The sequence below is a fragment of the Cyprinus carpio genome, chromosome A10 (assembly GCF_018340385.1).
Source record: "Cyprinus carpio isolate SPL01 chromosome A10, ASM1834038v1, whole genome shotgun sequence".
NCBI classification, from domain to species: Eukaryota; Metazoa; Chordata; class Actinopteri; order Cypriniformes; family Cyprinidae; genus Cyprinus; species Cyprinus carpio.
Window position 1 is genome coordinate 8,405,841 of NC_056581.1, and position 13,996 is coordinate 8,419,836.

Here is a 13,996-nt window from a genome sequence, read left to right on the forward strand (position 1 = left end):
TAAGCCTAAATGATAAGATTAGCTGGATCAAGTGTGTTTAATAAGGGTTATAACTGTGCAGGGCTGTGGACCTCCAGGAACTGAGTTTGACACCCTTGGCCTATCCAATTTTTACCTCCCTCACACTGTTAAAATGTAACCAAGTAATTTTTACTGAGTAAATTTTAAAAGAGCTACTATTTACTTTTACTTGAGTAGATTTTTAAAACTGGTACTTTTACTTGTACTTAAGTAAAATTGTGTATTAATGTAATGGTACTTTTACTTGAGTAGAATATTTTTGTACTCTTTCCACCTCTGTCTGTCATCTTCAGGAAGTGATTCAATGAAGATCAGAAACTCCAGAGCAGCTGTAGTGTGTTTGGTTCTGCTGTGTGTTCTTCTGTTGACTGCAGTCATAGTGCTGTGTGTCCACATCCATACAAACAACACAAACTGTACAGAAGAGAGAAATGAGCTACTAACCAGGAATACCAACCTCACAGAAGAAAGAGAACAGCTTCTAACCAATATCACCAACCTCACAGAAGCGAGAGAGACGAGCTACTAGCCATGATTACTAACCTGGTAGAAGAAGAGAGAGAGCAGCTACTAACAAGAACGTAAACTTGACAAATGAAAGGGATGGATTATTGAGCAAGAACAGCAACATGGATAAACAAAGAGACCAGTTCAATCAGGAGAAAAGAGAGAACTGTTGAAAAGTCTTCATGAAATGGGTAAAAGTTAAACTTTAGTACACACATGCACACACACACACACACACACACACACACACACACACACACACACACACACACACACACACACACACACACAACATAAAATAAATAAATAAATATAAAATTTTAAATCATCACCTGCCCTGAACTGACAACACCCAAGATGAACCAATGGATGCTTGGGATGATGCACATGATTGTGTGTGTTTGTATGAAAACATTTGTGACCTTGGATCACAAAACCAGTCATAAGGGTCAATTTTTCGAAATTGAGATTTAAACATCATCTGAAACCTCAATAATTAAGCTTTCCATTAATGTATGCTTTGTTAGGATAGGACAATATTTGGCCGAGACAGAACTATTTGAAAATCTGGAATCTGAGGATTCAAAAAGTCAAAATATTGAGAAAATCTCTTTTAAATTTGTCCAAATGAATTCTTAGCAATGCGTATTACTTATCAATAAACCCATAAAAATATATTTACAGTAGGACATTTACAAAATATCTATCAATAATGTCCTAATGATTTTTGGCATAAAAGAAAAATCCATAATTTTGACCCATACAATGTATTTTTGGCTATTGCTACAAATATACCCTAGCGACTTAAGACTTAAGACTGCTGTGGTCCAGGGTCACATTATTTCTATAGATAATAAAACATATTTTTGAGGGAAAAACATAACAATACAATAACAAAACAATATATATATATTTTTAACCTATTCTTTGTTATAATAATTTGCATGCTCAGTGTTTTTGTGGGACTTTGGTTTTGGTTCTTAGGAAGGTTTTGTTCTGGTTTTGTTTACAGATGGATGGATTTATCAGAAAGACCTACATACACTCCAAAAAAAAAAAAATAAATAAAAAAAAAAAATAAATAAAAGGCACTAAATACTACAAAAAGTGGTACATAAAGGGATAATGTACATCCAGCCGGTTATCATCGCAGAATAACCCCTGACAGGGTGATCAGGACCCCGACGCGAAGCAAAGGGGTCTTGTATCACCCTGAAGGGGGTTATTCTGCGATAACAACTGGCTGGATGAACATTATCCTGCTTATCACACAGCTACTTGCCACATAAGTAAATAATTTATTCACAAAATATTAATTTGGGTTGAAAAATTTGAATGTAAAGCTTCTGTGATGTATGAAACGAGAGAGCAAGTCCGCGATACCGGGATGACATAATTAAATAATTGAACACATTATATTGAATCGTGTTTTAATATTTTATTAGCTAACCAATGCAAAGCTTCCATGAAGAAAAACTGTTCCTAGCAAGAGTATAGCACCGACTTCAGTTGCCCGGATGAGCCTGTGTTTTCAGCTTTTAATGGTTGTTATCGAGGGATAACATACCTCAGAATTTTGGGACTAATCAATCAGAATCAAGTATTCCACAAAGCCATGGCTTAGGAACCACTTTAAGTGCTATAAAGCAATTTTTAAGAATCTTTGTCAAATGGTGCTATGTAGAACCATGAGAGGAACCCCATTCTCCTCCTAGATTTTAGATTTGTTACTCCATTCTCATATGTTTTCTATAAATAGGAATGGCAAAAAGCTGTGTTGAATCATTTTATGCTTTTCTGAGGTCAAAAACTCTTGATCTGAAATGTTTCCTTGTTTTCACATTGTTTTCAAACTCAACTTTACCAGGATATGCTGTTAGTAGTTTAAAACCAACAGCTTCTGTGGAAAATCATTGGCCCCATTCACCTTCATTTCAAGTGCCTCAACATCAGGGGCATCACTAGGGGTTCTGGACCTCCTGTACAGGTTATTGCTTTAGGCCCCCCTGGAACTATTTCACCATTACCTCCTTCCAATGCCCCTGGTTTCAAACAAGTCACGAGTTTCAAACCTGCAGCTAGTCAGCAGTGGTTTTGCTTTGAAAGTGTTGAGAGACGGGGCCCGATACATTCACTTTAACCACTGCAGAAAAAACATTTGATACACAATTTGAATTTGGCAGCCGTTTCTGTTGCTCTGAGCTTCTAGGAACAGAGCAATAAAGTGATGAACCGAGGCGACACCAAACCATGTGATTTCCACTTTACCCTTTATCAAGACTATTCATGTTTTTAACTTACGGTTGCTATGCAAATGAATTTGTATGAACACACAAGATTTCACACATTTTTATTGTACTTTGACATACTTTGGACTGCTAAAACATTCAACTGCTGAAAGTACAGTCTCAAAATGCAGATGACTACAGAGAAGAAGTCACAACTGATTTCACAACTGATTCACAGTGACAGAGTATTTATGGCAATATAAACTGTGATGGCCCAGCTCTAATGTGCTGGGTCTGCCACTTTCTCCCTTTGTTAGTATGGTATTTTGTGGCTGGTTTTGGTTTGTTTCTGTTCTGGTTTTGCAGGAGGAGCTATGGGGTTGTACCAAGGTGGCTAATTGATGGCCTAATTGGAGGCTGGATAAAATCAGTGCTCTCCAGCTGGCTGGGGCTGGAGGACTGCATTCACGAGCAGACTCTCAGCCGGGCTGTTGGCAGCCCTGCTTCTTTACCTTTTTGCACTACACCTTCACTATGTTGATTTACACAACATTTTTGATTTGTCTTACATATACTGACTTTATGAATATTTTAGTTAATAAATATACTTTTGTTTAAAATATACTTCGGTGTGGTCTCCCCTTTATGTCGTGTTCACTGTGAGCCAAGTGGCTACGACATATGGGGGCTCGTCCGACGGTTTTGAACCGATTTTGAATTTTGGAAAGTAGGCTACTATTACTTCTCACTATTTACTCTAGAAGAGTGTAATGCGAGTAAAGTAGTGCTACGCAATTGGCCGATTGACGTGCGTGTGTGACGTAATCGTGCTGGGCCGAATGTTTAGAGGGGATCCACACTGTTTGTATTGTGTATTAAACATATATGTCGTGTTGCAGTGTAGAGCTTAGTTCCAACCATTTGGTTTGGTGAAGTGTTTCAGCTTGCGTAGCAGGACAGCGAATTTTTGGAGCGATCATTTAACCCCGTCTTAGAGCGTTTTTCTGCGCTGGGGATTAGGTTGGAGCGTCACTGGTGTCTGGACCGAGGACATCGCCGTGGAGAAACGACTGAATTGGCCTATGGTCGGGACAGTACGTCTCCAGCGGTATGGGTGAGTAAAGAGCTCGGTTCTTGGACACAGTGTGAAAATAGGTTAGAATAGTGGGGGTAAATGTTTAGATACGGGGAAGCTCCGTAGTTTGTTTGTCCTGTTTTGCGGGCTGTAGCTATTCACGCAAGTTAAGTTGTTTGGTTGGATAATCTGGAAGACTGATCTTTAGATTGAGTTGAGGGCTTTAGTGTGTTAGAGATTGATTTGATACATTGTTGAAAGGTGGATTAAGTGCTAAATTATGAGCGCGTTGCATGATTTTTTTAGCTCTCCGTCAGAGAGTTTGTTGTTAGCCTTAACAAAAGAGCAATTGTTTAATGTAGCAGATCATTACATGATTGGATTAACGTTGTCTAAATCTGCTAAAAAAAGAGCAAATAGTTGATTTTATTCGTGAACATTTAAAAGACAAACAAGTGTTGCCTAGAAATATACCATTAGAGACAAGTAGTACAGGGCTATCGTTTCCAGTTATACCTGTGGCAGCAAGCATGTCGTCTCCTGATAGTGGATTGACGTTTGAGCAACATAAAGAGCTGTTACGAATGCAACTGGAACATAAGACACAGGAGAGTGAAAAGGATCGTTTATTGGAGTTGCAGAAACTTAGACTTCAAGAGCAGGATAAGGAAATCGAGCGTTTCAGACTCAAACCTGGTAGCCGATGGTAAATTTTCCTCCAGTGGCAGTGGTGAAAAATCCGGTTTGGCTGGTATGATCAAGTTTCTTCCCAAATTCAATGAACGTGATCCTGACGTATTTTTCTCACTATTTGAAAATGTCGCCTCTGATCGAGAGTGGGATGATGAGGATAAAATCTTGCTTTTGCAAACTGTATTAGTTGGGAAAGCGCAGGAAGCATTTGTTGCGTTGGCCCACTACAGAGAGAAAGAACTATCAGTGTGTTAAAGATGCAGTTTTAAAATGTTACGAATTGATTCCAGAAGCGTATAGACAACGTTTCCGTAATTGGAGAAAGAGTGATAGACAAACCCATGCTGAGATAGCTAGAGAGCTCAGTAGTTTTTTCCATCGTTGGCGTACGGCTGAGGGCATTAGCAATTTTGATCATTTGTGCAAATTGGTGATTTTAGAGCAATTTAAAAACATTTTGCCAGAACGAATTGCCACTTACGTAGGTGAACATCAGGTGAGGACGGCCGCTCAGGCTGCTGTCCTAGCGGATAATTTCGTGTTAATGCACAAAAATGCTATGAGGGAGCATCCGCCAAGACATGAGTATAGTCGTAGAGAACATCGCCCTGGTCGTCCTAACACGGGTCCTTTTAATGCTGTTTTTTTTTGGAGGCCCGATTCAACTCGTAACAGAGTCAGGGACATGGATGCTGACAATAAATGTCACTATTGTTTAGAAATGGGTCATTGGAAAAAAGAATGTCCAGTGTTGAGCGCTCGTAATAAGAGTAAAGCAGGCAGTAGCAAACCTGTAGGCTGCGCTTCTAGTGTTTTTGCTACGAAATTACAACACTGTGTTGGATCACAGGAGGCTCTGTTAACCGCGCCTGATTGTCAACAGACGAATGTACAAGTTGGGAAGATAGACGGTGATAAAACAGCAGTGTCTGATGTTGTGGATTATACTCCGTTTATCACAGAAGGTTTCGTTTCACTGGTTGACGATGCTCAAAAAGTCCCAGTTAGAATATTACGGGATACGGGAGCATCAGAGTCTTTTATTAGTGAGTCTGTTCTACCGTTCTCTTCAGTTTCAAACACTGGAAATGTAGTTTTAATTCGTGGAATTGATCTTCAACCATTTTCAGTGCCATTGCATAAGATTCAGTTGTCTTCAGCGTTCTGCAATGGAGAGGTAACAATTGCCGTGCATCCATCTTTACCAATAGATGGTGTCGAACTCATTTTGGGAAATAATTTGGGTGGGGGCCGTGTTTGGCCTGAAGGGTCACTACCACCTCCTGTGGTTAGAAGAGACGTTGTACCATCAGCTGAGTCTGACAAAAATCTGCAAGATGTTCCAGAGGTGTTCACTGCCTGTGCGGTGACTCGCGCAATGAGTCGCACACAGTCGGAGAAGCCATCTGATGCGTCTAAAACTAAACTAAAATTATATATTCCAGAGTTGCCAGCATCACTTTCTCGTAGTGAAATGATTGACGCACAAAAAGACGATCTTGGCCTTCGGAAATATTTTGATTTGGCTTCAAATTTAAGCATGGATAATAAACTATTGTGTCCAAAATGGCTTGTTGCTTCGCAGGTGGTCACCGTTTGCAACCCTTGAGGTAGCAGATCCGGTGTTGCAGGTGGTTGTTCCTGAGAAATATCGTAATTTAGTGTTAAAAACTGCACACGGGGAAATGACTGGACATTACGGTGTAAAGAAAACATACAGTCATTTGTTACAGCACTTTTACTGGCCGCGGATAAAATGTGATGTGGCTAAGTTTATTAAGGAATGTCACATCTGTCAAATTGCGGGTAAACCAAATGTGTCTATTAAACCTGCGCCACTACATCCAATTCCGTCAGTAGGTACTCCATTTGAACATCTCATAATTGATTGTGTAGGTCCCTTGCCAGCATCGAAATCTGGCTGCTTGTATTTGTTTACAATAATGTGTCAGGCTACGCGTTACCCTGCTGCATATGCCCTAAGAAGTATAACAACAAAGTCAATTATAAAGTCACTATCACATTTTATATCTATCTTTGGAATACCGAAGGTAATTCAAAGTGACAGGGGTTCAAATTTTACTTCTAGGACGTTTGCCGAGGCTCTAAAGCAGCTGCGCATAAAGCACAATCTAAGTAGTGCATATCATGCACAGAGCCAAGGGGCTCTGGAGCGGTTTCACGCCACTTTAAAATCTTTGTTGCATGCTTACTGTGTTGAGATGGAAAGGGACTGGGAAGAGGGCTTACCATGGCTATTACTGGCGGCAAGAAGCGTTGTGCAGGAAAGTACAGGTTTTAGCCCGAACGAATTGGTTTTCGCTCACAAAGTGTGCTCATCTTTGTCTGTACTGAGCAGTGATCTGGATAATTCAGAGCCACCAGAACGCTTGACGGAGTATACAAATGGGTTTCGTCGCAAACTGTTTTTGGCCTGGAAAATGGCAAGTAGTAATTTAACTGAAGCTCAACAAAAAATGAAAAGAATTTATGATCGCAAGGCGGAGACTAGAGAGTTTAGTCCAGGTGACCAAGTAGTAGGATTACTGCCTATACCAGGTTCGCCTTTTAGGGCCAAGTACTCTGGTCCTTATTCTGTTGTGCGGCGGGTTTCAGCACTTAATTATTTGGTGTCTACTCCTGAGCGTAGGAGATCTACCCAATTATGTCACATAAATCTGCTTAAGCCTTGTTATTCCCCACAACATTGTCGGTGGGGGGTGACAAGGTTGACATGAAACCTGTGGGGTTAGCAGTTATCAAGGAGGTATTGAGCACATCTCAGGTGGCAGCTGAAGATGGGGTTCAGGGTCCGGACGACGCAGTCCTACATGGGCTCTCCAAAATTTGGATGTGTATGTGGGGGGTGGCCTGTATCCAGTGGTGGTTTATTCAGACCACAATCCCCTCACTTTTCTCCACTCTTTGCAAAATGCTAACCAACGCCTTATGCGGTGGGCACTTTTCTTACAGCCATATAGATTGTCTATACGTCATATCAAGGGTGTTGAGAATGTGATGGCTGATGCACTATCTCGGGCCCCGGAGGGGTCATAGTGATTGTGTTTGTCTTTATCCTTGTCTTTTTGGTCTCTACTGTCCTTAATTTGCTCTCCAGGCGCCAGGATTGCTGGATAGTGAGATATGAAGGAGACTGGGGGTGAGAGTGATCAATCTAGGTGAAAGTGGTGTTTCACGGGTGAGTGGCTATGAATGAATCAGTGTGATTGAGTCTTCCAGAATGAATGTTTTTGAGATTTGTTTTGTATTTATTTTTAGTTATTTGTGCCTGGAAATGCTGATTCAGAGTCCCATATATATGGGTCTCTGTCTTTTTAGGGGGGAGGTGTGATGGCCCAGCTCTAATGTGCTGGGTCTGCCACTTTCTCCCTTTGTTAGTATGGTATTTTGTGGCTGGTTTTGGTTTGTTTCTGGTCTGGTTTGCAGGAGGAGCTATGGGGTTGTACCAAGGATAAAATCAGTGCTCTCCAGCTGGCTGGGGCTGGAGGACTTCATTCACGAGCAGACTCTCAGCCGGGCTGTTGGCAGCCCTGCTTCTTTACTTTTTTGCACTACACCTTCACTATGTTGATTTACCCAACATTTTTGATTTGTCTTACATATACTGACTTTATGAATATTTTAGTTAATAAATATACTTTTGTTTAAAATATACTTCGGTGTGGTCTCCCCTTTATGTCGTGTTCACTGTGAGCCAAGTGGCTACGACAAAACACTGATGAAATATGGGAAATGGACAGCAGAGATAGAGATGAACAGTGACACCAATGCAGATACTATAAAGAGTCATGATGTCAGGGCAGGAACAGAGAACCAAACTCCTCAACATACAGGTACTGAGACTCATTTCATTAGAATACCAACTAACATAAACATTTGAGTCATATTATATACAGTATTATATATATATATATATATATATATAATACTGTATATATAATATATTTTATATATTATAATATATTTGTCATGTTTATGTACTTGGTTAGTAGCTGTAACTATATATGACAGATATATTGTCATGTGATTTTGAACTTAACACATTGACATCAGATCATTTCCATTCTGCTAATCTGACTAATTACAAAGATGATGTTGCGCATAACAACAAAGTGTTAAACCAAGCAATGCCAAATCATGTGACTGCTACTGTATCCTTCAGCAAAACTACTGCCTTTTTAGGTATGCAAATGAAATGGGTATAAGCAGACAGGATATGACATGCTGTTAAACTTTGTAACATTTTTAGCTCGTCTGCTAAGAGTAGACACACAGAGACAGCCTCCATCATTTATACGACTGAGGGCAAGCCACCCGAAAATGTCTGAGAGTACTTATGTAAATATAACCGCTGACAGAACATGGGATATGGGCAGATGCACCAAGAGAAAACAAACACCTCAACACACAGGTACAAATACAAACAAACTTTTATTGTATTGGGTGTAGAAATTAAGAACCTTTATCTTCATATATGTCATCTTCAGGAAGTGATTCAGTGAAGATCAGACGCTCCAGAGCAGCTGTAGTGTGTTTGGTGCTGCTGTGTGTTCTTTTGCTGACTGCAGTCATAGTGCTGTGTGTCCACATCCATACAAAGAACACAAACTACACAGAAGAGACACCCCAGCTACTAACCAGAAATAACAGCTTGACAGAAGAGACACAGCAGCTACTAACGAAGATCACCAACCTCACAGAAGAGAGAGGACAGCTACTAACCAAGTACATAAACATGACAAATGAAAGAAATGGATTATTAATCAAGAATGATAACCTGACTAAACAAAGAGAACAGTTCAATCAAAAGAGAAAACAACTGCAGAAGATTCTCAGTGAAACAGGTGATATTGGGCTGCAACTAAGCATTAAGCTACTAAAGTTTCATTATTCAGTGCACTGTATGTGGGAATGTTGAACTAATAGCTGAACTCGTTGTGTTTACAGATGGATGGTTATACTCTAACTTCAGCTTTTACTTCATTTCCTCACTGAAGAAGAGCTTGAATGAGAGCAGAAGATACTGTATTGAGAGAGGAGCAGATCTGATCATCATAAACAACAGAGGGGAACAAGTGAGTGAAAAAGAGAGCGAAGGAAAAGAGTAGGCCTATATATATATATATAATATATATAGGCCTATATATATATATATATATATATATATATATATATATATATATATATATATATATATATATATTTTTATATGGTATGTGGATGTCTATTTGGAAGTAACATGCCTGGTTTATTCTACTAGGATTTTGCAAAAAAGGTTTCCCGTGGTTATGAATTCTTGGATTGGTCTGACTGACAGTTATGAAGAGGGCAGATGGAAATGGGTTGATGGCAGCACACTGACCTCTGGGTGAGAAATCACTGAACTGAACTGATTATTATCTATACAATGATTCTCACAGTCAGTATCATATCACACAGAAAACAGCACTGAACATCTAATGCTGATCTGATGCTACAGGTTCTGGGGATCTGGAGAGCCAAATGGACAGAGAAGAGAGAACTGTGTTGTGTCTTATCCATCAGGGTGGTGTGATTATCCATGTAATGATGCTTTTAGATGGATCTGTGAGAAACAAATCTTTCAAAAAATAATAAATTAATTACATATTAATTCAACAACCAATATATTAAATAAGTAAAACATATAGTCTTATATGCTTGTTTAACCATTTGATTTTGTAATTATGCAAATAAGCTTTTGTGTCAAAAGATACATTAAAATAAATCAAGTTTTAAGTGAACATGCTTTATTTTGCACTGTATTGATTGATTGATTGATTGATTGATTGATTGATTGATTGATTGATTGATGTGCATGAACGTCAGTATTTAGAGTTGGTAATCGTATTTCCTTACAGGTGTTACTCTGTTACTGTTACTAATTGTCCTGTTCATACAACATCTCAAAGAGCTAATCAGATACTCTTAGTATGAACAAATAATTAAAGATAGGCCAATTTAATATTCTTACGATAGTAATAAATAATGACAGTAACTATAGTGACAGTGACTAAAATATCAAGGATGATGTCATAATTAATAAAATATTATTTCACGTCGCATATTCCCTGTTTTGTATGTGGACTTTTATGTTGCTTACTGTCTGCTCTACTTTTTTAGTCAGTTTGTAGTTTTTTTCTGTTGTTCCCAGCTGTGTCTTGTTTGCTCATTTGTGTCTGCCTATGCCTCAGTGTTTCCTGTCTTTTTTTTCGAGTCTTGTCCTGTAAGGCTGTGTGTTTGGTGTGCTCATTCTATTCCTCCGTCTTGGATTTGTTCCCTTGATGTTTTCTGAGTTCATATGTACTTTTGTTTTGCTCATTTATCTCAAAGCGTTTGGATCCAGTTCTCCCTCTTTTTTGATTTCACCCTACATTTTAACATGAATCCAAATGAAGAGTTGATCAGGCAAATGTGGCAAAAATAAAATGAATTTACTGTTTTTATGAGCATCCGGTCCAGTCTGACACTGACTTCACTAATGGTGTATGTTTGGAAGGATAATGCACCCTGACACACTCCAAAGATCCCAGTCCAACTGAGCATCTATGGAATGGGCTGGACCAACAAATCCAAACCATGGAGGCCCCACCTTCAACTTGAAGGACTTAAAGCAGTGGAATCGCTAGGAATTCTGACTAAAAATAACAATAGTGTGTGCTTCGGGCAGGACTATGGGTTGCTTTGACCAAAAGCAGACTGTGGAGAGTGATGAGGAACCTAATATAGCATTTCCTGTTTGTTGACTCTAATGGGCAGAAGTTGCAACGGCCACATCCTTTCAGACTTCACACATTGATCTCAGATCAGTTTCACTCTGCTACTACATTCTAAATGGGGAAAGAAAAGCCAATGTGAATTGAATGACACAGGAAGAACATTCAAAATTTGCACAGTTTAAATGCACTGGACTGTAAAAGCTCAGAAATGTCTGATGATATTTATGACGATGTGATCATAACTGAGTCTGAGAGAGTGGAGATGACGGTGGCTATCTATGAGAGTGCAGACTGTGTGAGAGATCATAACTTCTTGCCAGAGACAAACAAACACTGTCCACTTCAGCAAACAGGTAATCACATTAATTTATTTGTTGAAAACATCAGTTTTCAAGTGTTCAGTCATCTAACATTATGTCTGTGGTTTTTAGGATGTGATTGTGTAAAGAACCGAAGCTCCAGAGCAGCTGCAGTGTGTTTGGTGCTGCTGTGTGTTCTTCTGCTGACTGCAGTAATAGTGCTGTGTGTCCACATCCATACAAAGAACACAAACTACACAAAAGAGACACAGCAGCTACTAACCAAGATAACCAACCTCACAAAAGAGAGAGATCAGCTACTAACCAAGAACATAAACTTAACAAATGAAAGGGATGGATTATTAACTAAAAATGACAACCTGACTAAACAAAGAGAGCAGTTTAATCAGGAGAGAAATGAACTGGTGAAGAGTCTTCACGAAACAGGTAATCTTGAACTTTATTGATATACTATAACAAGAAATATAATTCATCCATACTTCAATGTAAGTGGGAATAAATAATTAATAGCTGAACTGTTGTTTACAGATGGATGGTCATACTATAAATTTAGTTTGTACTTCATTTCCTCTGAGTGGGAGAGCTGGACTGAGAGCAGAAGATACTGTACAGAGAGAGGAGCAGATCTGATCATCATAAACAGCAGAGAGGAACAAGTGAGTGAAAAAGAGAGCGAAGGAAAAGAGTAGGCCTATATATATATATATATATAAAAAAAAAATTTATATGGTATGCGGATGTCTATTTGGAAGTAACATGCCTGGTTTATTCTACTAGGATTTTGCAAAAAAGGTTTCCCGTGGTTATGAATTCTGGATTGGTCTGACTGACAGTTATAAAGAGGGCAGATGGAAATGGGTTGATGGCAGCACACTGACCTCTGGGTGAGAAATCACTGAACTGAACTGATTATTATCTATACAATGATTCTCACAGTCAGTATCATATCACACAGAAAACAGCACTGAACATCTAATGCTGATCTGATGCTACAGGTTCTGGGGATCTGGAGAGCCAAATGGACAGAGAAGAGAGAACTGTGTTGTGTCTTATCCATCAGGGTGGTGTGATTATCCATGTAATGATGCTTTTAGATGGATCTGTGAGAAACAAATCTTTAAAAAAAAGAAATTAATTACATATTCATTCAACAACCAATATATTAAATAAGTAAAACATATAGTCCTATATGCTTGTTTAACCATTTGATTTTGTAATTATGCAAATAAGCTTTTGTGTCAAAAGATACATTAAAATAAATCAAGTTTTAAGTGTACATGCTTTATTTTGCACTGTATTGATTGATTGACTGATTGATTGATTGATTGATTGATTGATTGATTGATTGATTGATTGATAGATTGATGTGCATGAACGTCAGTATTTAGAGTTGGTAATCGTATTTCCTTACAGGTGTTACTCTGTTACTGTTACTAATTGTCCTGTTCATACAACATCTCAAAGAGCTAATCAGATACTCTTAGTATGAACAAATAATTAAAGATAGGCCAATTTAATATTCTTATGATAGTAATAAATAATGACAGTAACTATAGTGACAGTGACTAAAATATCAAGGATGATGTCATAATTAATAAAATATTATTTCATACATGTCGCATATTCCCTGTTTTGTATGTGGACTTTTATGTTGCTTCCTGTCTGCTCTACTTTTGTAGTCAGTTTGTAGTTTTTTTCTGTTGTTCCCAGCTGTGTCTTGTTTGCTCTTTTGTGTCTGCCTATGCCTCAGTGTTTCCTGTCTTTTTTGTCGAGTCTTGTCCTGTAAGGCTGTGTGTTTGGTGTGCTCATTCTGTTCCTCCGTCTTGGATTTGTTACCTTGATGTTTTCTGAGTTCATGTGTACTTTTGTTTTGCTCATTTATCTCAAAGCATTTGGATCCAGTTCTCCCTCTTTTTTGATTTCACCCTACATTTTAACATGAATCCAAATGAAGAGTTGATCAGACAAATGTGGCAAAAATAAAATTAATTTACTGTTTTTATGAGCATCCTGTCCAGTCTGACACTGACTCCACTAATGGTGTATGTTTGGGGCAGGACTTTCGGTTGGGGAGTGATCCGGAAACATGTCTAATTTAGTAACTCTGTTTGTTGATGCTAATAGTGTAGAAATAAAACAATTGTACTTGACCACATGCTTTTAGACTTTACACATTGATCTAAGATCAGTTTCACTCTGCTCTTTTATCTGAACTTTAATCGAAAACAAAGAAGAATAGTTCATGAAGAACAACACAAGAAAAATAAATAAATAAATTCTATAAAACATCAATAGTCCTTTTAAAAGAACCCGGGAGAAGAGCTTTGGGTAACCTATAACTTGCCATGAAATGAAGCTCCAGAGCAGCTACAGTGAGTTCATTGTGTTCGTCTC

The 13,996-nt window shown here is 38.6% G+C and overlaps 2 protein-coding genes across 5 annotated transcripts in view; one reads left to right on the forward strand and one right to left on the reverse strand.

Annotated features, from left to right (window-relative positions):
- Positions 1-13,996, reverse strand: part of LOC109055178 (cell adhesion molecule 2-like) — a 360,969-nt gene that overhangs the window by 150,019 nt on the left and 196,954 nt on the right. The gene's annotated exons all lie outside the window — the stretch shown is intronic.
- On the forward strand, positions 11,260-12,772 carry LOC122146321 (CD209 antigen-like protein C). The gene is made up of 5 exons (XM_042764538.1): positions 11,260-11,635; positions 11,714-12,028; positions 12,131-12,258; positions 12,380-12,486; positions 12,598-12,772. The coding sequence occupies exons 1-5, from the start codon at positions 11,491-11,493 to the stop codon at positions 12,770-12,772; spliced, it is 870 nt and encodes a 289-aa protein (XP_042620472.1). The 5' UTR covers positions 11,260-11,490.